Source organism: Panulirus ornatus, chromosome 2 (assembly GCF_036320965.1).
Source record: "Panulirus ornatus isolate Po-2019 chromosome 2, ASM3632096v1, whole genome shotgun sequence".
NCBI lineage: Eukaryota > Metazoa > Arthropoda > Malacostraca > Decapoda > Palinuridae > Panulirus > Panulirus ornatus.
This window is the reverse complement of record NC_092225.1, coordinates 76555192-76580338: the sequence shown is the minus strand read 5'-3', so window position 1 is coordinate 76580338 and position 25147 is coordinate 76555192. Positions and strand designations below refer to the sequence as shown.

General features: G+C 40.3%; 1 protein-coding gene across 2 annotated transcripts in view; it reads right to left on the bottom strand.

Moving 5' to 3' along the window:
• Positions 1-9443: 9443 nt before the first annotated feature.
• The window catches only part of LOC139757319 (aladin-like), a 62644-nt gene continuing 46940 nt past the window's right edge, over positions 9444-25147 (bottom strand). For both annotated transcript variants that reach the window (XM_071677745.1, XM_071677735.1), the window contains exons 7-11: positions 20966-21135; positions 16306-16536; positions 15294-15422; positions 10973-11057; positions 9444-10787 (exon numbers count right to left, since the gene is read on the bottom strand). In XM_071677745.1, the coding sequence (XP_071533846.1) occupies positions 10569-10787; positions 10973-11057; positions 15294-15422; positions 16306-16536; positions 20966-21135 (834 nt within the window). In that variant the 3' untranslated portion in view covers positions 9444-10568. The remainder of the gene's footprint in view (positions 10788-10972; positions 11058-15293; positions 15423-16305; positions 16537-20965; positions 21136-25147) is intronic.

The following is a 25147-nucleotide window of genomic DNA, read 5'->3' as shown; positions in this document are numbered from 1 at the left end:
AGGTTTCACAGTTCAAAATCCCGGATGGGCACCCATGTTACGTTCTGCCTCTACCCCTTACACATTGAAGGGTGTATAATCAGCCCATAGGCCCATTAAAACAGATAACTCTGAAATAACAACTAATGTTAACAGATTTGGGATAGACACATATTCCTTACCATGTGGCTAACATCTGACAGCTGACGGCCATAATGATATACCTAATTTTCCCTTCTTCTCAAGTTGGTTGAATACCAAACACAGAAAAAATCTATAAAAATGTATTCATAATAGCAAAATAAACAAGGCTCTCTTAACATATATAATAAATTCATCTTGATACATATATATCTCTCTATCACTTTACTTAACATCACTTCGGCAAATTTACTGGTCTCAGTTATAAAACATAAGGGTTTGAAATGACTGAGATGTGTGCCGATTACATTATACATTAACCAACAGCTTTGTATCACATCCTTCCTTTAATGGACATTCCGAGGGAGAGAAAGGCTTGACCTTGGCCATCTTCCAGTTTCTATACAATTTCTCAAAGAAAACCGAATAAGATATAATGGGTAATTGTAACATTTATGGGTAACTAGTGGAGGTAACTGTAACAATTGACACAACTAGGATGGGTGGACGACCTTTCCCAGGCATGGCCTCGCGGCTGAACCCTGGGTCACCTGATAATGGGACCTGAAGAATAATCAGCGCTGATTGCAACATGCACGCTAATTTGGCCACTTGGAATGAGGTGAGTGAGATCATAGGTAGTCGTAAGGAGTGGCTGAGGAATCTCATTGTGACCTCTCAGGTCACCACGTGGATTACTAGCATACAACTTTCGATAAAATAAGACAGCGAACATGCAGGTTCGTAATAATATATATATATATATATATATATATATATATATATATATATATATATATATATATATATATATATATATATATATTATCATTTTGGATAGGGGAGAAAGAATACTTCCCACGTATTCCCTGCGTGTCGTAGAAGGTGATTAACAGGGGAGGGAGCGGGTGGCTAGAAATCCTCCCCTCTCGTTTTTTTTTTCAATTTTCCAAAAGAAGGAACAGAGAAGGGGGGCCAGGTGAGGATACTCCCTCAAAGGCCCAATCCTCTGTTCTTAACGCTTCCTCGCTAATGCAGGAAATGGCGAATAGTATGAAAGAAAGAAAGAAATATTATCATTTATTATCCTTTGTCGCTGTCTCCTGCGTTAGCGAGGTAGCGCAAGGAAATAGACAAAAGTATGTTCCAACCCACCGACCTACACATGTATATACATACACATCCACATACGCACATATACATACCTATACACCTCAATGTATACATATATATACACACACAGATATATACATATATAAACATGTACCTAATTCATACTGTCTGCCCTAATTCATTCCCATCGCCACCCCGCCACACATGAAATAACCCCCCCCCTTCATGTGTGAGATAGCGCTAGGAAAAGACAACAAAGGCCACATTCATTCACACTCAGTCTCTAGCTGTCATGTATAATGCACCGAAACCACAGCTCCCTTTCCACATCCAGGCCCCACACAGAACTTTCCATGGTTTACCCCAGACACTTCACATGCCCTGGTTCAATCCACTGTCAACACGTTGACCCCGGTATACTACATCATTCCAATTCACGCTATTCCTTGCAAGCCTTTTGCCCTCCTGCATGTTAAGGCCCCAATCACTCAAAATCTTTTTCACTCCATCTTTCCACCTCCAATTTGGTCTCCCACTTCTCGTTCCCTCAACCTCTGACACATACATCCTCGTGGTCAATGTTTCCTCACTCGTTTTCTCCATGTGACCAAACCATTTCAAAACACCCTCTTCTGCTCTCTCAACCACACTCCTTTTTATTACCACACATCTCTCTTACCCTTTCATTACTTACTCGATCAAACCACCTCACACCACATGTTGTCCTCAAACATCTCATTTCTAGCACATCCACCCTCCTCCGCACAACTCTATCTATAGCCCATGTCTCGCAACCATATATCATTATTGGAACCACTATTCCTTCAAACATACCCATTTTTGCTTCCCAAGATAACGTTCTCGACTTCCACACATTCTTCAATGCTCCTAGAACTTTAGCCCCCTCCCCCACCCTATGATTCACTTCCGCTTCCATGGTTCCATCCGCTGCCAAATCCACTCCCAGATATCTACAACACTTCACTTCCTCCAGTTTTTCTCCATTCAAACTTACCTCCCAATTGACTTGTCCCTCAACCCTACTGTACCTAATAACCTTGCTCTTATTCACATTTACTCTCAGCTTTCTTCTTTCACACACTTTACCAAACTCAGTCACCAGCTTCTGCAGTTTCTCACCCGAATCAGCCACCAGAGCTGTATCATCAGCAAACAACAACTGACTCACTTCCCAAGCTCTCTTATCCACAACAGACTGCATACTTGCCCCTCTTTCCAAAACTCTTGCATTCACCTCCCTAACAACCCCATCCATAAACAAATTAAACAACCATGGAGACATCACGCACCCCTGCCACAAACCTACATTCACTGAGAACCAATCACTTTCCTCTCTTCCTAAACGTACACATGCCTTACATCCACGATAAAAACTTTTCACTGCTTCTAACAACTTACCTCCCACACCATATATTCTTAATACCTTCCACAGAGCATCTCTATCAACTCTATCATATGCCTTCTCCAGATCCATAAATGCTACCTACAAATCCATTTGATTTTCTAAGTATTTCTCACATACATTTTTCAAAGCAAACACCTGATCCACACATCCTCTACCACTTCTGAAGCCACACTGCTCTTCCTTAATCTGATGCTCTGTACATGCCTTCACCCTCTCAATTAATACCCTTCCATATAATTTACCAGGAATACTCAACAAACTTATACCTTTGTAATCTGAGCACTCACTTTTATCCCCTTTGCCTTTGTACAATGGCACTATTCAAGCATTCCGCCAATCCTCAGGCACCTCACCCTGAGTCATACATACATTAAATAACCTAACCAACCAGTCAACAATACAGTCACCCCCTTTTTTAATAAATTCCACTGCAATACCATCCAAACCTGCTGCCTTGCCAGCTTTCATCTTCCACAAAGCTTTTACTACCTCTTCTCTGTTTACCAAATCATTCTCCTTAACCCTCTCACTTTGCACACCACCTCGACCAAAACACCCTATATCTGTCACTCTATCATCAAACACATTCAGCAAACCTTCTAAATACTCACTCCATCTCCTTCTCACATCACCACTACTTGTTATCACCTTCCCATTAGCCCCCTTCACTGAAGTTCCCATTTGTTCCCTTGTCTTATGCATTTTATTTACCTCCTTCCAAAACATCTTTTTATTATTTATTATACTTTGTCGCTGTCTCCCGCGTTTGCGAGGTAGCGCAAGGAAACAGACGAAAGAAATGGCCCAACCCCCCCCATACACATGTATATACATACGTCCACACACGCAAATATACATACCTACACAGCTTTCCATGCCTTGATTCAATCCACTGACAGCACGTCAACCCCGGTATACCACATCGCTCCAATTCACTCTATTCCTTGCCCTCCTTTCACCCTCCTGCATGTTCAGGCCCCGATCACACAAAATCTTTTTCACTCCATCTTTCCACCTCCAATTTGGTCTCCCTCTTCTCCTTGTTCCCTCCACCTCCGACACATATATCCTCTTGGTCAATCTTTCCTCACTCATCCTCTCCATGTGCCCAAACCACTTCAAAACACCCTCTTCTGCTCTCTCAACCACGCTCTTTTTATTTCCACATATCTCTCTTACCCTTACGTTACTCACTCGATCAAACCACCTCACACCACACATTGTCCTCAAACATCTCATTTCCAGCACATCCATCCTCCTGCGCACAACTCTATCCATAGCCCACGCCTCGCAACCATACAACATTGTTGGAACCACTATTACTTCAAACATACCCATTTTTGCTTTCCGAGATAATGTTCTCGACTTCCACACATTCTTCAAGGCTCCCAGAATTTTCGCCCCCTCCCCCACCCTATGATCCACTTCCGCTTCCATGGTTCCATCCGCTGCCAGATCCACTCCCAGATATCTAAAACACTTCACTTCCTCCAGTTTTTCTCCATTCAAACTCACCTCCCAATTGACTTGACCCTCAACCCTACTGTACCTAATAACCTTGCTCTTATTCACATTTACTCTTAACTTTCTTCTTCCACACACTTTACCAAACTCAGTCACCAGCTTCTGCAGTTTCTCACATGAATCAGCCACCAGCGCTGTATCATCAGCGAACAACAACTGACTCACTTCCCAAGCTCTCTCATCCCCAACAGACTTCATACTTGCCCCTCTTTCCAAAACTCTTGCATTTACCTCCCTAACAACCCCATCCATAAACAAATTAAACAACCATGGAGACATCACACACCCCTGCCGCAAACCTACATTCACTGAGAACCAATCACTTTCCTCTCTTCCTACACGTACACATGCCTTACATCCTCGATAAAAACTTTTCACTGCTTCTAACAACTTTCCTCCTACACCATATATTCTTAATACCTTCCACAGAGCATCTCTATCAACTCTATCATATGCCTTCTCCAGATCCATAAATGCTACATACAAATCCATTTGCTTTTCTAAGTATTTCTCACATACATTCTTCAAAGCAAACACCTGATCCACACATCCTCTACCACTTCTGAAACCTCACTGCTCTTCCCCAATCTGATGCTCTGTACATGCCTTCACCCTCTCAATCAATACCCTCCCATATAATTTACCAGGAATACTCAACAAACTTATACCTCTGTAATTTGAGCACTCACTCTTATCCCCTTTGCCTTTGTACAATGGCACTATGCACGCATTCCGCCAATCCTCAGGCACCTCAGCATGAGTCATACATACATTAAATAACCTTACCAACCAGTCAACAATACAGTCACCCCCTTTTTTAATAAATTCCACTGCAATACCATCCAAACCTGCTGCCTTGCCGGCTTTCATCTTCCGCAAAGCTTTCACCACCTCTTCTCTGTTTACCAAATCATTTTCCCTAACCCTCTCACTTTGCACACCACCTCGACCAAAACACCCTATATTTTCCCTAAAATTTAATGATACTCTCTCACTCCAACTCTCGTTTGCCCTCTTTTTCACTTCTTGCACCTTTCTCTTGACCTCCTGCCTCTTTCTTTTATACATCTCCCACTCATTTGCATTATTTCCCTGCAAAAATCGCCCAAATGCCTCGCTCTTCTCTTTCACTAACAATCTTACTTCTTCATCCCACCACTCACTACTCTTTCTAATCTGCCCACCTCCCATTCTTCTCATGCCACAAGCATCTTTTTGCGCAAGCCATCACCGCTTCCCTAAATACATCCCATTCCTCCCCCACTCCCCTTACCTCCTTTGTTCTCACCTTTTTCCATTCCGTACTCAGTCTCTCCTGGTACTTCCTCACACAAGTCTCCTTCCCAAGCTCACTTACTCTCACCACTCTCTTCACCCCAACATTCTCTCTCCTTTTCTGAAAACCTCTACAAATCTTCACTTTTGCCTCCACAAGATAATGATCAGACATCACTCCAGTTGCACCTCTCAGCACATTAACATCCAAAAGTCTCTCTTTTGCGCACCTACCAATTAACATGTAATCCAATAACGCTCTCTAGCCATCTCTCCTACTTACATACGTATACTTATGTATATCTCTCTTTTTAAACCATGTATTCCCAATCACCAGTCCTTTTTCAGCACATAAATCTACAAGCTCTTCACCATTTCCATTTACAACACTGAACACCCCATGTACACCAATTATTCCCTCAACTACCACATTACTCACCTTTGCATTCAAATCACCCATCACTATAACCCAGTCTTGTGCATCAAAACTACTAACATATTCACTCAGCTGCTTGCAAAACACTTGCCTCTCACGATCTTTCTTCTCATGCCCAGGTGCATATGCACCAATAATCACCCATCTCTCTCCATCCACTTTCAGTTTTAACCATATCAATCTAGAGTTTACTTCCTTAGACTATCACATACTCCCACCACTCCTGTTTCAGGAGTACTGCTACTCCTTCCCTTGCTCTTGTTCTCTCACTAACCCCTGACTTTACTCCCAAAACATTCCCAAACCACTCTTCCCCATTACCCTTGAGCTTCGTTTCACTCAGAGCCAAAACATCCAGGTTCCTTTCCTCAAACATACTACCTGTCTCTCCTTTTTTCTCATCTTGGTTACATCCATACACATTTAAGACACCCCAATCTGAGCCTTCGAGGAGGATGAGCACTCCCCGCGTGACTCCTTCTTCTGTTTCCCCTTTTAGAAAGTTAAAATACAAGGAGGGGAGGGTTTCCAGCCCCCGCTCCCATCCTCTTTAGTCGCCTTCTACGACATGTGAGGAATGCGTGGGAAGTAACCTTTCTCCTCTATCCCCAGGGATAAATGGACATTTATGTATATATATTTGTATATGAGTGGTTGGGCCACTCTTCATCTGTATCCTGGCACTATCTTGCTGATGCAGGAAATCTTGATTAAGTATAATTATAATAAAAATAATAATAAAAATACAAAGGCAAAGGGGATAAGAGTGAGTGCTCAAATTACAGAGGTATAAGTTTGTTGAGTATTCCTGGTAAATTATATGGGAGGGTATTGATTGAGAGGGTGAAGGCATGTACAGAGCATCAGATTGGGGAAGAGCAGTGTGGTTTCAGAAGTGGTAGAGGATGTGTGGATCAGGTGTTTGCTTTGAAGAATGTATGTGAGAAATACTTAGAAAAGCAAATGGATTTGTATGTAGCATTTATGGATCTGGAGAAGGCATATGATAGAGTTGATAGAGATGCTCTGTGGAAGGTATTAAGAATATATGGTGTGGGAGGAAAGTTGTTAGAAGCAGTGAAAAGTTTTTATCGAGGATGTAAGGCATGTGTACGTGTAGGAAGAGAGGAAAGTGATTGGTTCTCAGTGAATGTAGGTTTGCGGCAGGGGTGTGTGATGTCTCCATGGTTGTTTAATTTGTTTATGGATGGGGTTGTTAGGGAGGTAAATGCAAGAGTTTTGGAAAGAGGGGCAAGTATGAAGTCTGTTGGGGATGAGAGAGCTTGGGAAGTGAGTCAGTTGTTGTTCGCTGATGATACAGCGCTGGTGGCTGATTCATGTGAGAAACTGCAGAAGCTGGTGACTGAGTTTGGAAAAGTGTGTGGAAGAAGAAAGTTAAGAGTAAATGTGAATAAGAGCAAGGTTATTAGGTACAGTAGGGTTGAGGGTCAAGTCAATTGGGAGGTGAGTTTGAATGGAGAAAAACTGGAGGAAGTGAAGTGTTTTAGATATCTGGGAGTGGATCTGGCAGCGGATGGAACCATGGAAGCGGAAGTGGATCATAGGGTGGGGGAGGGGGCGAAAATCCTGGGGGCCTTGAAGAATGTGTGGAAGTCGAGAACATTATCTCGGAAAGCAAAAATGGGTATGTTTGAAGGAATAGTGGTTCCAACAATGTTGTATGGTTGCGAGGCGTGGGCTATGGATAGAGTTGTGCGCAGGAGGATGGATGTGCTGGAAATGAGATGTTTGAGGACAATGTGTGGTGTGAGGTGGTTTGATCGAGTGAGTAACGTAAGGGTAAGAGAGATGTGTGGAAATAAAAAGAGCGTGGTTGAGAGAGCAGAAGAGGGTGTTTTGAAGTGGTTTGGGCACATGGAGAGGATGAGTGAGGAAAGATTGACCAAGAGGATATATGTGTCGGAGGTGGAGGGAACAAGGAGAAGAGGGAGACCAAATTGGAGGTGGAAAGATGGAGTGAAAAAGATTTTGTGTGATCGGGGCCTGAACATGCAGGAGGGTGAAAGGAGGGCAAGGAATAGAGTGAATTGGAGCGATGTGGTATACCGGGGTTGACGTGCTGTCAGTGGATTGAAGCAGGGCATGTGAAGCGTCTGGGGTAAACCATGGAAAACTGTGTAGGTATGTACATTTGCGTGTGTGGACGTATGTATATACATGTGTATGGGGGGGGGGGGGGTTGGGCCATTTCTTTCGTCTGTTTCCTTGCGCTACCTCGCAAACGCGGGAGACAGCGACAAAGTATAATAAAAATAAAAAAATAATAATAAAAAATTTGCTACGTGCATTCTTAGCACCTTTTCCTTCGAATAAAGGATCGATAATAGCTTTTAACCAATCCTCAGGCAGAACTTACTGTTTCCATGTTGAATTACATATAAGATGCACCCACTGTATCACACTTTCTCCTCCATACTTCAGCATGTCAGCTGTTACCCCATTAGCTCCAGGTGCATTCCTATCCTCAGCCTCATTACTGCCCTCCTTACCTCCCTTTTTGCTATAAGTTTAGCAAGATTTGAGGGACAGGTTACTTGGGGTGTGAGTCTGAATGGAGAAAATTTAGAAGTGAAGTGTTTCAGATACCTGGGAGTGAACATGGCAGCAAATGGAATCATGGAATCAGAGGCAAGTCATGTGGGTGGGTGTTGGGGAAAAAGTTGTGAGCATTGAAGAATGTATGAAAAGAGATTTTATTATACTGTATGGATATGAGGCGTGGGCTATGGATGAGGATGTTTTAGAAATGAAATGTTTGAGGACAATATGTGTTGTTAGGTGGTTTGATTAAGAAAGTAATAAAAGGGTAGGAGAGAGGTAAGGTAATAAAAAGAGTGTGGTTGAGAGAGCTAAAGAGGGTGTGCTGAAATGGTCTGGACATATGGAGAGATTGAGTGAAAAGACACTGTCAAAGAGAATATACATGTCAGAAGTAGAGGGGACAAGGAGAAGGGAAAGACATAACTGGAGATGGATGGATGGAGTGAAAAAGATTTTGAGTGACGGGCCTGAAGATGGAGGAGGATGAAATGTATGCACAGAATAGAATGAATTGGAGTGATATGGCATACTGGGATTGATATGCTGTTAATGGACTGAACAAGGGAGTATGAAGCTGCTGAGGTAAACCATGGAAAGGTCTGTGGGGCCTGATTGTGGATAGGAGGCTGTTGTTTAGGTGCATTGCATATGCCAGCTAAAAAATGAATGTGGAAGACTGCAGCTTTCTTCAAATGCTCCTGTCACTGCCTGTCTAATGCGGGAAACAGCAATTAAGTTTAAAAAAAATAAATATGAAAGAGGAGAATATGCTGAGACAGAAACAGATCACTTCTCTGGTGATCTAAGTGTTATTTCTACCTTGAGATTAGTGATAGGTTACTAAAGAAGTTTGGTGTATGGTCTGTAACAAATGATCCTTTTTAAAGTATCTTCCCATTCTTGACTTCCTGACAATGATTTTAAGTTACCTACATAACCTTCATAGAGGAGAGTCAAGATTGTCAGGACTAGAAAAACACTTATGAATATACATATTTATTTATTTATTTTACTTTATCGCTGTCTCCCGCATTACCGAGGTAGCGCAAGGAAACAGACAAAAGAATGGCCTAACCCACCCACATACACATGTATATACATGCATGTCCACACACGCAAAATATACATACCTATACATCTCAACGTATACATATATATACACACACAGACATATACATATACACACATGTACATAATTCATAGTCTGCCTTTATTCATTCCTAATGCCACCCTGCCACACATGAAATAACAACCCCCTCCCCCCACATATGCGCGAGGTAGCACTAGGAAAAGACAACAAAGGCCACATTCGTTCACACTCAGTCTCTAGCTGTCATGTAAAATGCACCGAAACCACAACTCCCTTTCCATGTCCAGGCCCCACAGAACATTCCATGGTTTACCCAAGACGCTTCACATGCCCTGGTTCAATCCAATGACAGCACATCGACCCCGGTATAACACATCGTTCCAATTCACTCTATTCCTTGCATGCCTTTCACCCTCCTGCATGTTCAAGCCCCGATCACTCAAAATCTTTTTCACTCCATCTTTCCACCTCCAATTTGGTCTCCCACTTCTCGTTCCCTCCACCTCTGACACATATAACCTCTTTCTTGGTCAATCTTTCCTCACTCATTCTCTCTATGTGACCAAACCATTTCAAAACACCCTCTTCTGCTCTCTCAACCACACTCTTTTTATTACCACACATCTCTCTTACCCTATTATTACTTACTCGATCAAACCACATATTGTCCTCAAACAATACGTGGTGTGAGGTGGTTTTTAAAATATATTCGGGTGATGAACCAATACATAAAGGTTTACAATCAAAATCTAATTCATAATTTACGTTAAACACCAAAGATTGTACAGTTGGACAGCATAAAATTTGAAAAAGTGAACCAATTCTGTTCTATATGGACTTCTTTTTATATGCATAAGTGATTGTGATTATGAATCCTCACTGATTAGCAACTTACAAATTTCAATCCATGCTTGTAAAGGTGATCATGTGGCACAAAAGTTATTCAGCTCACACTGAAGTTTAAAAGCAGCTTCTCAAAAAAATATAAAAATAAAATGTTTATTTCCTAAGTTATCAATATGTTAATAACCTGGTGAAGTGAACATTCCACCTGTAAGAGGTGATGTAATTGGTGAACCACTGTATGCCACTGAGGTGTTAAGAGGAATGCTGGAATTAAGCAAAGAGTTATGTGTTGCTCGGACAGAGGTACTGAAGGTGCTGGTGCTGAGAGCAGAGGTGAGAGGTTCCCGTGAGGCATAACGCATGGGAACATGTTGTACTTGCCCACTGCTCCACACCTGTTGGACATCCAGTGCATTAAAGTTAAGACTGTCTTCTTAATGCTATACATAACCAAGTTTGATGGCATTTTCTTATATTCTACGACATGCAATTGTGCTTTCATATCCACTCAAAATATTAACGAAAAATGTTTTTTATATTGTATTATGCAACACTAAAGTATTATAGAAATCAGACTTACCACTGACAATACAGAACCACTGACAAAACTCTGATGAAAGCTGACACTGACAGGAACATGGCCAGGTTCACCTCTGATGAAACCGCTGGAAACAAAAATAATAAAATCAACTTGGAGGTTAAGAAAACCAGCTACTTCCCACTCTGGATGGGTCCCATTCGTAGACACAGAGTTACATTCCTCAAAGACTTTGAAAACAAAATTAGACTAGTTATTAACCCACAACAACAGATAATAATACCAACCTATTTCTACCACAGATTGAAACTTCATTCTTATTATCTACTTTATTAATGAAGAAAATTTCAATTTCAAAATTATAATCAAAAATTTTTAAAACAAAAAAATCAACTGTGTGACTTTTACAAAATTTACAAATAATAAATTCATACTACAGACTCAATAAAAAGATCCAACACTTATTATTTAACATAATGTATTACAGTCTTTAAAATCAACTAAACATGATTTGTTGCCTTCATTACCCTATGTAACTGGGAGTGTAAGGATGCAATTTCTGCTCAGTGTCCTTGTGTTTAGTAATATTCTTGATGTTTCTGCTCTGTCAGTAACTAACCATGGGTCCTAAGAAGTTGTCCCAAGAAAAGAAGGCCTATACTCCTGCTTAGAGATTAGAAAAAAAAAGTCGAGGTGGTGTGCAAAGTGAGAGGGTTAGGGAAAATGATTTGGTAAACAGAGAAGAGGTAGTAAAAGCTTTGCGGAAGATGAAAGCCAGTAAGGCAGCAGGTTTGGATGGTATTGCAGTGGAATTTATTAAAAAAGGGGGTGACTGTATTGTTGACTGGTTGGTAAGGTTATTTAATGTATGTATGACTCACGGTGAGGTGCCTGAGGATTGGCGGAATGCGTGCATAGTGCCATTGTACAAAGGCAAAGGGGATAAGAGTGAGTGCTCAAATTACAGAGGTATAAGTTTGTTGAGAATTCCTGGTAAATTATATGGGAGGGTATTGATTGAGAGGGTGAAGGTATGTACAGAGCATCAGATTGGGGAAGAGCAGTGTGGTTTCAGAAGTGGTAGAGGATGTGTGGATCAGGTGTTTGCTTTGAAGAATGTATGTGAGAAATACTTAGAAAAGCAAATGGATTTGTATGTAGCATTTATGGATCTGGAGAAGGCATATGATAGAGTTGATAGAGATGCTCTGTGGAAGGTATTAAGAATATATGGTGTGGGAGGAAAGTTGTTAGAAGCAGTGAAAAGTTTTTATCGAGGATGTAAGTGCATATCGAGGATGTGTACGTGTAGGAAGAGAGGAAAGTGATTGGTTCTCAGTGAATGTAGGTTTGCGGCAGGGGTGTGTGTGATGTCTCCATGGTTGTTTAATTTGTTTATGGATGGGGTTGTTAGGGAGGTGAATGCAAGAGTTTTGGAAAGAGGGGCAAGTATGAAGTCTGTTGGGGATGAGAGAGCTTGGGAAGTGAGTCAGTTGTTGTTCGCTGATGATACAGCGCTGATGGCTGATTCATGTGAGAAACTGCAGAAGCTGGTGACTGAGTTTGGTAAAGTGTGTGAAAGAAGAAAGTTAAGAGTAAATGTGAATAAGAGCAAGGTTATTAGGTACAGTAGGGTTGAGGGTCAAGTCAATTGGGAGGTGAGTTTGAATGGAGAAAAACTGGAGGAAGTGAAGTGTTTTAGATATCTGGGAGTGGATCTGGCAGCGGATGGAACCATGGAAGCGGAAGTGGATCATAGGGTGGGGGAGGGGGCGAAAATTCTGGGAGCCTTGAAGAATGTGTGGAAGTCGAGAACATTATCTCGGAAAGCAAAAATGGGTATGTTTGAAGGAATAGTGGTTCCAACAATGTTGTATGGTTGCGAGGCGTGGGCTATGGATAGAATTGTGCGCAGGAGGATGGATGTGCTGGAAATGAGATGTTTGAGGACAATGTGTGGTGTGAGGTGGTTTGATCGAGTAAGTAACGTAAGGGTAAGAGAGTATATTATTTATATTTATTATACTTTGTCGCTGTCTCCCGCGTTTGCGAGGTAGCGCAAGGAAACAAACGAAAGAAATGGCCCAACCCCCCCCCATACACATGTATATACATACGTCCACACACAGGGTAAGAGAGATGTGTGGAAATAAAAAGAGCGTGGTTGAGAGAGCAGAAGAGGGTGTTTTGAAATGGTTTGGGCACATGGAGAGAATGAGTGAGGAAAGATTGACCAAGAGGATATATGTGTTGGAGGTGGAGGGAACGAGGAGAAGAGGGAGACCAAATTGGAGGTGGAAAGATGGAGTGAAAAAGATTTTGTGTGATCGGGGCCTGAACATGCAGGAGGGTGAAAGGAGGGCAAGGAATAGAGTGAATTGGAGCGATGTGGTATACCGGGGTTGACATGCTGTCAGTGGATTGAATCAGGGCATGTGAAGCGTCTGGGGTAAACCATGGAAAGCTGTGTAGGTATGTATATTTGCGTGTGTGGACGTATGTATATACATGTGTATGGGGGTGGGTTGGGCCATTTCTTTCGTCTGTTTCCCTGCGCTACCTCGCAAACATGGGAGACAGCGACAAAGCAAAAAAAAAAAAATATACAAGATTTCAAAACATACTGGCAGGACCAAGTCTATCATCCAGATGTTTGTTTGGGTTTCCTTCTGATGTCATTTTTTTCTAAAAAGCTGGGTTTGGCTGACATGGGAAGACCACTTTAGTAATTAATAACCTGATGAAGGATGAGGTGTCAAAACACTCATCCCTATCAAGTTATCAGTTACCTTACTGGTCTTCTTAATTTGACCAGACCCAGCTTTTCAAGGGAAAATGAAGTTAAAAGGAAGCTCCAAGTGTCCTAATAGTGGACTCAGCCCTGCCAGTACATCTTACAGTCTTGATTGTAGACACATTATCTTGCTCCAAGCAATAGTACAAGCCTCTCCTTCCTGGGACAACTTCTTGGAACCCTTGGTTAGCTACTGGTAAAGCAGAATTATCACCTGGAACAAAAACTGTGAAAACATCACTAAACACAAAGACAGCAAGCAACACTTTTGATACTTCTTGCAATTCAGGACTCCTTTGGTGTAGCCCAAAGTCAAGCCCATTGGTTTGAATCCTGGTTATGGCAGTCAGTCCACAGCCAAACCAGCTGTTCATCCACCCCTAGGATCCGCCAGTCAAATGGGTACCTGGCTCAGAGGTGAAGGGAACAAGAAGTGGGAGACTGGATTGGGGATGGAGGGATGGAGTGAGAAAGATTTTGAGCAATCTGGGCCTGAACATGCGGGAAGGTGAAAGGTGTACAAGGAATAGAGCGAATTGGAACGATGTGGTATACCAGGGTCGACGTGCTGTCTATGGATACAACCAGGGCATGTGAAGCATCTGGGGTAAACCATGGAAAGGTCTGTGGTTGCCTGGATGTGCAAAGGGAGCTGTGGTTCCGGTGCACTGCACATGACAGCTAGAGACAGAGTGAGAATGAATGTGGCCTTTCTTTTTTTTTTTTTTTTGTCTCTTCCTGGCACTACCTCACTGTGGGGGGTGTATTTTATGTGTGGCAAGGTGACAACGGTAATGGATGAAGGCAGCAAGTATGAATATGTACATGTGTATATATGTATATGTCTGTATGTATATGTATGTCTACATTGAAATGTACATGTATGTGTGTGTGCGTGTATGGGCATTTATGTATATACATGTGTATGTGGGTGTGTTGGGCCATTCCTCATCTGTTTCCGTGCACTACCTTGCTGATGTGGGAGACTGCGATTAGGTATAATAAAATAAATAAAACGAAAGCATTTCTCTATCCATTTATGATTTCTACTTCTTTGTTCAAATAGGTGACCCCTGCACTTCATTATATTTTCTCTTCTATCCTGGGGTGTCTTATTTTCCCCTTGAGTGTAAACTATTTAAGAATTCAACCACAGCATCAACTATGTCCATATCTATGATCTTTACATAATTCACATTTCTAAGGTCAAGGTGCACTATGCCAAATTACTTCAATATTAAGCACTTTGGAATTCCTGTAATGCTATATGATAGAGTGTACTCTCTTAATATCTGATAGGATGATTATTACAAGTTTCTATCTTTTCACCTGCCTCAATATACTTCACGCTTTTGTCAGTACTTAACATAAGGTCTTGGATATCATTATATTTGGAATGTATACCTGGTGATTGAGGGGTCAATTAATATGACTTCCCTATTTTATGAAACTTATGTACCCTTTCACCAAAACGGGTCATACAGATATATCTCTCTGGTTTTTTAAGTACAAGAAAAATAAGGAATGTCCTGAGAATTAATCATGTAATGCCATAATCTATGTACTCACCCAGGAGCAAGGTGTAAAGTGGGATGAGTGTGTGTGTGGAAGAGTGCCACACATTCTGTATCACGGAACACTATAGCTAAACGCTCACTGCGGGTGTCCCATGCTAACTGCATCACTGCTCCACCTACACTAAAAGGCAAGAATAAGTTAGAGGAAATCATTTTATTGACGCAAAGAAAACAAAAATGTTTACGTCAGTGTTAAAAACTTAAAAATAATCTAAAACAGCTAAATGTCTGATTATAAAAGATCATCATGTGAACAGAAATATATAAAATGCCAAAGAACTATCTTACTATTTGCATTGTGTTAATAAACTTCAGAGTAAAGTGGAAGGCCAAAATCAAACACTTCAATCATTATTCAGCCTATAATTTTTTTCCTCTCAGTGACTGTCATATCCATAAACTGTTATGTCTATGGTAGTTGCTACTCTTCTTCCACTCACCAAATCTCTTCCTTATCATCCAAGCTAATCAATCTTAGCATCCACTCAGAAGTCCCTAAATTCATCTTTAGGTATTCTTTTACATATTAGCACTAGAATACCTGCATAATTTTTTTGGCATGTAGGCTTTCTTGCAATAAAACAAATATAAAATACTTAAACACAATCATTCTCCCATTTACCACGGCCACACTACAGTTTCTTTTAACTATACAACTTAATCCATATCATCATCCTTTATCTTTAATTGTAGTATGTCCCATAACAAACAGTTCTAAATACTCTCATTTGTAACTCATGGTATATTGTCTCAAAAAAGCATGCACAGCTACATTTCCCTTTTTTCTTTTACTGTCTACTCTCTTACTGACTCTTTTTCAATTTTTTATGTCTACTCTCTCTTACTGACTCTTTTCTAATTCTAAATTCTCACTTTCTGTCTGTATTTTCAACAAAGCTATGCTGTAACAGAAGTGTTCTTTAGATATTCTGCACAGAAAACCCAACTATAAAAAAATACAGGTTATGATAAATGACTGGCTATAAAGGGACAAACAGCCTTACCTTATTTCCTCAGCATCCTCAGCATTGACTAAAGTATGAGTAAGATCAGCAACTTGTGCTGCCACCTGGGTTCCTCCAATGCCTTCACCTGGGACAAAACCCAAGTAGTAAAGAACTGGATCATCTTGGGTGACAAACAATAGCAAATGACCTAAACTAGACCAAACTGCAGATTGGACTGGTGATTCAAGGCTCCACTGTTCATACGTCCAGTTACGAACTTCAAACACTCTGTAGGTAAAACCGAATTCAAATTAATCTGTTAATCAAAACAATTGCAGGATATCACAGGATAATGATAATGTGCCTCTAAAGAAGGGCAAGATGTATCAAAGGAAGTGCGATAACTTCTCATCAGCCACTGACAGGTCTTTATGGACTTAGCTAAGGACAATGCTAACAAATTCTGTCACTCTACCTTTCCTCCATTTTTCCCTTCTGATAGAACTATGGCTGTCTCTCCTAGAGACAAAGCAACTCTCTTTAGTTCCCATTTCTCCTCTAACTCCAACTTCAATGACTCTGACATTCCTTCACCCCTTAAATGCTCCTCTTACATCTCCTCTACCCCTTCCTGTAATCTCATTTCAAACCATCCAAAAAGAACTTCTCTTTCTGGAAACAAGTAAAGCTTGTGGTTCTGATTGCATCCATTCCTGTGTACTGAAAGAGTGCGCCTCTGAACTTGCACCTGTCCTTCTTCATCTGATCTGTTTCTATATAATATAAAACCAAAACTCCCTTCTTATTAGAAGCATGCACTGGTAGATCCCATCCCAAAGAAGGATGACCACTCTAACTCCTTCTAATCATTGTCCTGTTGCTTTGACATCTATCATTTCCAAAGCACTTGAATCCTTTCTCAACTCTCATACCCTCAAACAGATTGAATCTCAAAGTCTACTCTTTAGTCACCAGTAAGGCTTCCAAATGGCAAGATCCAATGATAATATTCATAACTGTATCACTAAAGTCTGGTCATCATCCCTGACAGACTTTGAGGAATTCTGTGTGGTTCCCCTTGATATATCCAAAGCTTTTGACATGGTGTGGCATCGGGGTCTGATCTCCAAGATCCCCTCTTTTGACTTCCCTCCCTCATATCTAGCTTCCTCTCAGACCAATCTATTCCCATGGTTGTTGATGGATCAGCCTCTCACCTCTATCCAACAATAGTGGCATTCCTCAAGGTTCCATCCTCTCTTCTACACTTTTTCTTCTTTTTATGAACAATTTCCTTACTTCCACAAACAACCAAATGCACTCATATGCCGATGACTCATCACTATATTCCTCCAGATCATTCAGTCTGCTCCTTCTCTCACTTGATCTGAACTTCCTCAATAAACTCATACTTGGACTGGATATCTCAGTATAGCCATACTAGACAAAAATATCAGAATTAAGATTCAGATCACTAAAATCTTTATTTAACATTTTGTATTACAAAACAAATGGTCACTTATGTGAGCTTCTTTTGGTCAATATAATCTGTTACATTAAGCTTAATTGGAGAAAATAAAAAATTACCAGAAAACAGAATACCAGCATCCTAAAGATGAGTGTGATCCTATATACAATGTAAGGCCCATTTAGATGAATGGAAAATCAGAATCAAGATAGAGTTTTCTATTAATGATACTGTATTATGTATTTCAAAACATAAACTGATATGTTTCAAATTACAAAGACAAAATTAATTGCAAGTGGAGGATCTATTACAGAAATATTTACAATACATCAGAACAAAAACACAAGCCTAAATAGGCAATTGTAGGCTAAAGTAGCTTAAGCCTACCATGACCATGAACATTTTAAAAGACAGGTCTTTAATTTCTTCCAGAATTTGTAAATACTTTCCCATGCAACTTTTTCCCCTTCATAATCCTATCTATTCTTCAATTATAGCCCAGCCTTGATGTGGACTTTTGTCCGTAACTGGTGCCTCTAACACTGGGGGGGAAAAAATGGACTTGGATTTCGTGGTTTGATGCTTCACTTTTTATAAGTAGTGGTATGTACATACCATTTATTTCATGGTGTAAGTTCAGTAAAACTAATTATTCTAAATGGGATGTACCTTTCATCAGCTGATAACCATGAGTGAAAGCTTCACCCCAAGGTAGCAACACAGGCCTCTTATCAAGGCAAGCCACCCTTACTTGCTATTTCCAACTCTACTGCAGTGATACGTAGACAGGGACTCTCCTTCACCATCATTTTCAACATCATGAAATGTTTACCAGTTCCCAGCAATACCTCAGGATGCCTATGCATCCCTAAGTACCAAAAAGACTCATAAGACTTTCAGCACATGGATGAGAGAGTTGGTCATCGAGTGAGATAAAGGTACAAGCTGTGTCATCTGCTAGTACCAGTTAGTCTGAGGACAATGATACTGAGCTGGCTGCCTTAAGAGTCAAGTCTGACTTGTAGTAGACAGGGTTACAGTTCATCATACTAAATCAAGTTAAACTTTGTACAGGGAGAAAGTATTTTTAAATGAATTACAATAGTGTGAAGGAAGAAATGCATTGTCCAGAAAAGAGAGGGATAGTTGTGTAAGTTAAAAGTGTTTAAAGTTACAACAAAAACGAAAAGAGAACTAAAAATAAGTTCTGCTTTGATTATTTATGGAGTGAGTGTAGCTCCAGGGCCAAGACAGACATATTTCCATAATGCAATCAAGGGAGGGAGTGGGGATCATGAAATTGCTAAGACATGAAAAGCTCAAAACAAGAGTGGCATGTAAGAACACATTGTATCTTGGAGAAAATAGTGCTTCTGAGTTATTTAGATATCATATTCAGTCACCTATATTAGTAAAATTCTCATAATATTACGTACAGTCGCTGTAGAAAAGTAAGTTTATTAAAAGATCAATGACCAGGTATGAATGAAACTGTAGAAAAGAAAGTTTATTAAGAGACCAGTGACCAGATTTGTATGAAACTAAATCTATGAATCTGGTTGTGGACAGGAGGCTGTGGTTTCAGTGCATTACATATGACAGCCACAGAATGGATGTAACAAATGAGGCCTTTTCTTTGTTCCTGGCATTACCTTGCCAGCAGGGGAAATGGCAAAGAAGTATGAAAGAAAGAAAGAAAGAAAGAAAGGGAAATATGGAGATTGGACACAGTAAAGAATTAAGATGAGAAATATTTTTTGTGGAGAGAGTTAGAGTTATATACTGATGAAAGCCATTTATGATGGTATGGCCATGTAGAATGCATACACATAAAAGGGTGATAAAGAAAATGTATTGTAGTACCCTATAACTGAAAGTAAAGGAAAAGAGGTAAACCTCAAAAATGGTTAGATGTAGGAAACTGGCTGCTTAGGACATAGATATTTCAAATAAGGATGCATGACAAATTTTTTTCATCGATTGAAAAGAAGTTTGTGTGTGAGATACAAGACACGACAAGGAAAAATCAAGAAGTTCTCACACTAATGAAAAGGCCCATGTTACTTTGAAAAACTAGACATGGTTTTAGTATGTGAGTGAACTGAGAGTTTACATGCATTTGATCCCATCCATATAAATGGGATACAATACAGATAACAAACAAAAAATCAATAATTTTGTGATATATACAATAAACACAAGGTCTTAAATATACTTAGAGCAAAAGGGGTAGAAGAAAAGCTACTAAAGGAAGTGAGGTAGTTCAATGAAAAGAGTAAACATGAGTCAAAACAGGTCAAGGACAGAACAATTATATTAAATCTAATCAGAAGGACAAGGATGTCATAAGTTATGCTTTACATTTTCACAAGAGTGCTGAACAACTAGTTATAGATGAAAGCATGGTGGTTAAATATGTTGCCTGAAGGGAATGGGGCCTGGGAATGTTGTTATTTGTCCAGGTTACTCATTATGAGAAGATCAGTAAGTAAAATGGAAAAGGGCTTCAAAGTGTGCAAAAAATCATATTATGAATGAAAAGATGATCTTGGTAGTTATGTTTGAGGACAGTGAAAGCAGAAAAGGAATTTATGAAGTAAAATACTGGATGAAATAGGAAAAAAAATTAAGGCTCATATTTTCAGACATTTAGTTAGCACAACTGGTGCTGGTAGGGAAGGTGAATAATGACTGAAATATCAAGAAAAACATTTGGGTAAGCAAATGCTGGAAGTAATGAAAGGGAAAATATTCGCTTCAAGGAATGAAGAGGGTTGTTGGAAGTATGGTACACCACAGTATAAGATACACTACCCATTTAAACATAAATCTGTATAGGGCTCCCACTACATAGAATGATAAAAATTTGCATTAATTAGTAACTGAATGTGATTCACTGAGTTCGCATTGTTTAGTGTGAGGAATTTTGGAAGAGATATGCTAATGGGAAATATCTGATCCAAATAATCAAAGATGTTCTGAATTTAAAAGGAATTTAAGAATAGACACCAAAATGAATAACAGAGAGTATGTATGAGAAATGGAGATCATGAAATTGGGATGATACAAGCCACAGTGTGGCGAAAGACATATTGAGCATATGTGTAAGAAAATAGTAGTTTTGGACAAATGTTTAAAGGAGATTCTGCAAGAAAGAACCTTGCTACTTACTGTAGTGAAAACAGCATACAAATGTATAAAGAGAATATCCATTTTGAATTCAACTTGACCATTAAGCTCTCATCTCACCTCATAATCTTCGAGGAGTATGCAACAAAGAGCCTGGAACTGTCAGGAGACCAGATTACAAGAGAGATGCTACCACCCATCCCACTGTGAACTACAACTGGTACCTCACGCCCAACATCCCAAACCACCAGCTGGCTGTTGCTGCCTCCTACACAAACTAGCAGATTACCCTGAAATAATTAATGAAGTTAGAACAGCAAAATGTTAAGAAAACTATGAACTTTAGAATCTATGGGTAACTTATATGAAGTACAAATCATATGTAAGAGACCCTTAATACACCATACAATAGCATAAAGCAAACACAATAAATCTATCACTTTAAAACACTACAAATGACAAAATGAATTATAATCGTTAAAAGACTGAAGCAAACTAAATATAAAGATAAATTTATCATTATTTTTCGTTCAGACCAACCCTCTCAGCCACTTTTTAGGGCATGCAAGAGATACATGGGTAGCATTCTTTCTCGCCAACCTTTAAGAATAGCACTTTTACAAATAGCAAAGATAAAATCTTATAAAAACAGGACATAACAAGAGTTATATTATTGTATCAAGCATGTGTATGACAATGAAATAGGTTAACAGAGTGGTTAAGGGTACCACAAAAGAAAAGTTCTTAGCAAAAAAGGCCTCCTTCTGTTGTGACAATATCTGTCATTTGATGGATGCCTAAGTTGATCATGGACATCCAAGCTGCTTGACAGCATATCCAAAACGGTGAGGTAACAACCTGAATTTATAAACAAACCACTGATCCAAAACGGTGAGGTAACAACCTGAATTTATAAACAAACCACTGAAGTTCAAAATAATCAATGTCAGAGGACTATCCACATCATTGCAAAGCACTTTATTTTGCTGTAGACTTTCATCAGCCATCCATTTTCCTAAAAGTACAGTCTGTGGGGCTTGACTACATTTGTAAATCTCTGGTTTCAATACATAATACAGCAAAACTAGAGATTAGATATCTGAAAATGAGGAAAATTAAGGAAAGAAAGACAATTAAATATAAGAAAAGGAAAAACTCAAGAGATATTTTCATTATTTTGCTTTGTCGCTGTCTCCTGCGTTTGCGAGGTAGCGCAAGGAAACAGACGAAAGAAATGGCCCAACCCACCCCCATACACACGTATATACATACACGTCCACACACGCAAATATACATACCTATACATCTCAATGTACACATATATATACACACACAAACATATACATATATACACATGTACATAATTCATACTGTCTGCCTTTATTTATTTATATATATATATATATATATATATATATATATATATATATATATATATATATATTTTTTTTTTTTTTTTTTTTTTTTTTATTATACTTTGTCGCTGTCTCCCGCGTTTGCGAGGTAGCGCAAGGAAACAGACGAAAGAAATGGCCCAACCCACCCCCATACACATGTATATACATACGTCCACACACGCAAATATACATACCTACACAGCTTTCCATGGTTTACCCCAGACGCTTCACATGCCTTGATTCAATCCACTGACAGCACGTCAACCCCGGTATACCACATCGCTCCAATTCACTCTATTCCTTGCCCTCCTTTCACCCTCCTGCATGTTCAGGCCCCGATCACACAAAATCTTTTTCACTCCATCTTTCCACCTCCAATTTGGTCTCCCTCTTCTCCTCGTTCCCTCCACCTCCGACACATATCCTCTTGGTCAATCTTTCCTCACTCATTCTCTCCATGTGCCCAAACCACTTCAAAACACCCTCTTCTGCTCTCTCAACCATGCTCTTTTTATTTCCACACATCTCTCTTACCCTTACGTTACTCACTCGATCAAACCACCTCACACCACACATTGTCCTCAAACATCTCATTTCCAGCACATCCATCCTCCTGCGCACAACTCTATCCATAGCCCACGCCTCGCAACCATACAACATTGTTGGAACCACTATTCCTTCAAACATACCCATTTTTGCTTTCCGAGATAATGTTCTCGACTTCCACACATTCTTCAAATATATATATATGATACAGCGCTGGTGGCTGATTCATGTGGGAAACTGCAGAAGCTGGTGACTGAGTTTGGAAAAGTGTGTGGAAGAAGAAAGTTAAGAGTAAATGTGAATAAGAGCAAGGTTATTAGGTACAGTAGGGTTGAGGGTCAAGTCAATTGGGAGGTGATTTTGAATGGAGAAAAACTGGAGGAAGTGAAGTGTTTTAGATATCTGGGAGTGGATCTGGCAGTGGATGGAACCATGGAAGCGGAAGTGGATCATAGGGTGGGGGAGGGGGCGAAAATCCTGGGGGCCTTGAAAAATGTGTGGAAGTCGAGAACATTATCTCGGAAAGCAAAAATGGGTATGTTTGAGGAATAGTGGTTCCAACAATGTTGTATGGTTGCGAGGCGTGGGCTATGGATAGAGTTGTGCGCAGGAGGATGGATGTGCTGGAAATGAGATGTTTGAGGACAATGTGTGGTGTGAGGTGGTTTGATCGAGTAAGTAACGTAAGGGTAAGAGAGATGTGTGGAAATAAAAAGAGCGTGGTTGAGAGAGCAGAAGAGGGTGTTTTGAAGTGGTTTGGGCACATGGAGAGGATGAGTGAGGAGAGATTGACCAAGAGGATATATGTGTCGGAGGTGGAGGGAACAAGGAGAAGAGGGAGACCAAATTGGAGGTGGAAAGATGGAGTGAAAAAGATTTTGTGTGATCGGGGCCTGAACATGCAGGAGGGTGAAAGGAGGGCAAGGAATAGAGTGAATTGGATCGATGTGGTATACCGGGGTTGACGTGCTGTCAGTGGATTGAAGCAAGGCATGTGAAGCGTCTGGGGTAAACCATGGAAAGCTGTGTAGGTATGTATATTTGCGTGTGTGGACGTATGTATATACATGTGTATGGGGGGGGGGGGGTTGGGCCATTTCTTTCGTCTGTTTCCTTGCGCTACCTCGCAAACGCGGGAGACAGCGACAAAGTATAATATATATATATATATATATATATAATATATATATATATAAGGAGTCACGCGGGGGAGTGCTCATCCTCCTCGAACGCTCAGACTGGGGGGTCTAAATGTGTGTGGATGTAACCAAGATGTGAAAAAAGGAGAGATAGGTAGTATGTTTGAGGAAAGGAACCTGGATGTTTTGGCTCTGAGTGAAACGAAGCTCAAGGGTAATGGGGAAGAGTGGTTTGGGAATGTCTTGGGAGTAAAGTCAGGGGTTAGTGAGAGGACAAGAGCAAGGGAAGGAGTAGCAGTACTCCTGAAACAGGAGTTGTGGGAGTATGTGATAGAATGTAAGAAAGTACATTCTCGATTAATATGGGTAAAACTGAAAGTTGATGGAAAGAGATGGGTGATTATTGGTGCATATGCACCTGGGCATGAGAAGAAAGATCATGAGAGGCAAGTGTTTTGGGAGCAGCTGAATGAGTGTGTTAGTGGTTTTGATGCACGAGACCGGGTTATAGTGATGGGTGATTTGAATGCAAAGGTGAGTAATGTGGCAGTTGAGGGAATAATTGGTATACATGGGGTGTTCAGTGGTGTAAATGGAAATGGTGAAGAGCTTGTAGATTTATGTGCTGAAAAAGGACTGGTGATTGGGAATACCTGGTCTAAAAAGCGAGATATACATAAGTATACGTATGTAAGTAGGAGAGATGGCCAGAGAGCGTTACTGGATTACGTGTTAATTGACAGGCACGTGAAAGAGAGACTTTTGGATGTTAATGTGCTGAGAGGTGCAACTGGAGGGATGTCTGATCATTATCTTGTGGAGGCTAAGGTGAAGATTTGTATGGGTTTTCAGAAAAGAAGAGAGAATGTTGGGGTGAAGAGGGTGATGACAGTAAGTGAGCTTGGGAAGGAAACTTGTGTGAGAAAGTACCAGGAGAGACTGAGTACAGAATGGAAAAAGGTGAGAACAATGGAAGTAAGGGGAGTGGGGGAGGAATGGGATGTAATTAGGGAATCAGTGATGGAGTGCGCAAAAGATGCTTGTGGCATGAGAAGCGTGGGAGGTGGGTTGATTAGAAAGGGTAGTGAGTGGTGGGATGAAGAAGTAACATTATTAGTGAAAGACATCTCACGTTACCTTACTGAAAAATGTCAGGCCTTGGTCTGAAATCTTTAACAACCCATCTCCCAAATTTTCAATTACCCATCTCGCAATAATAC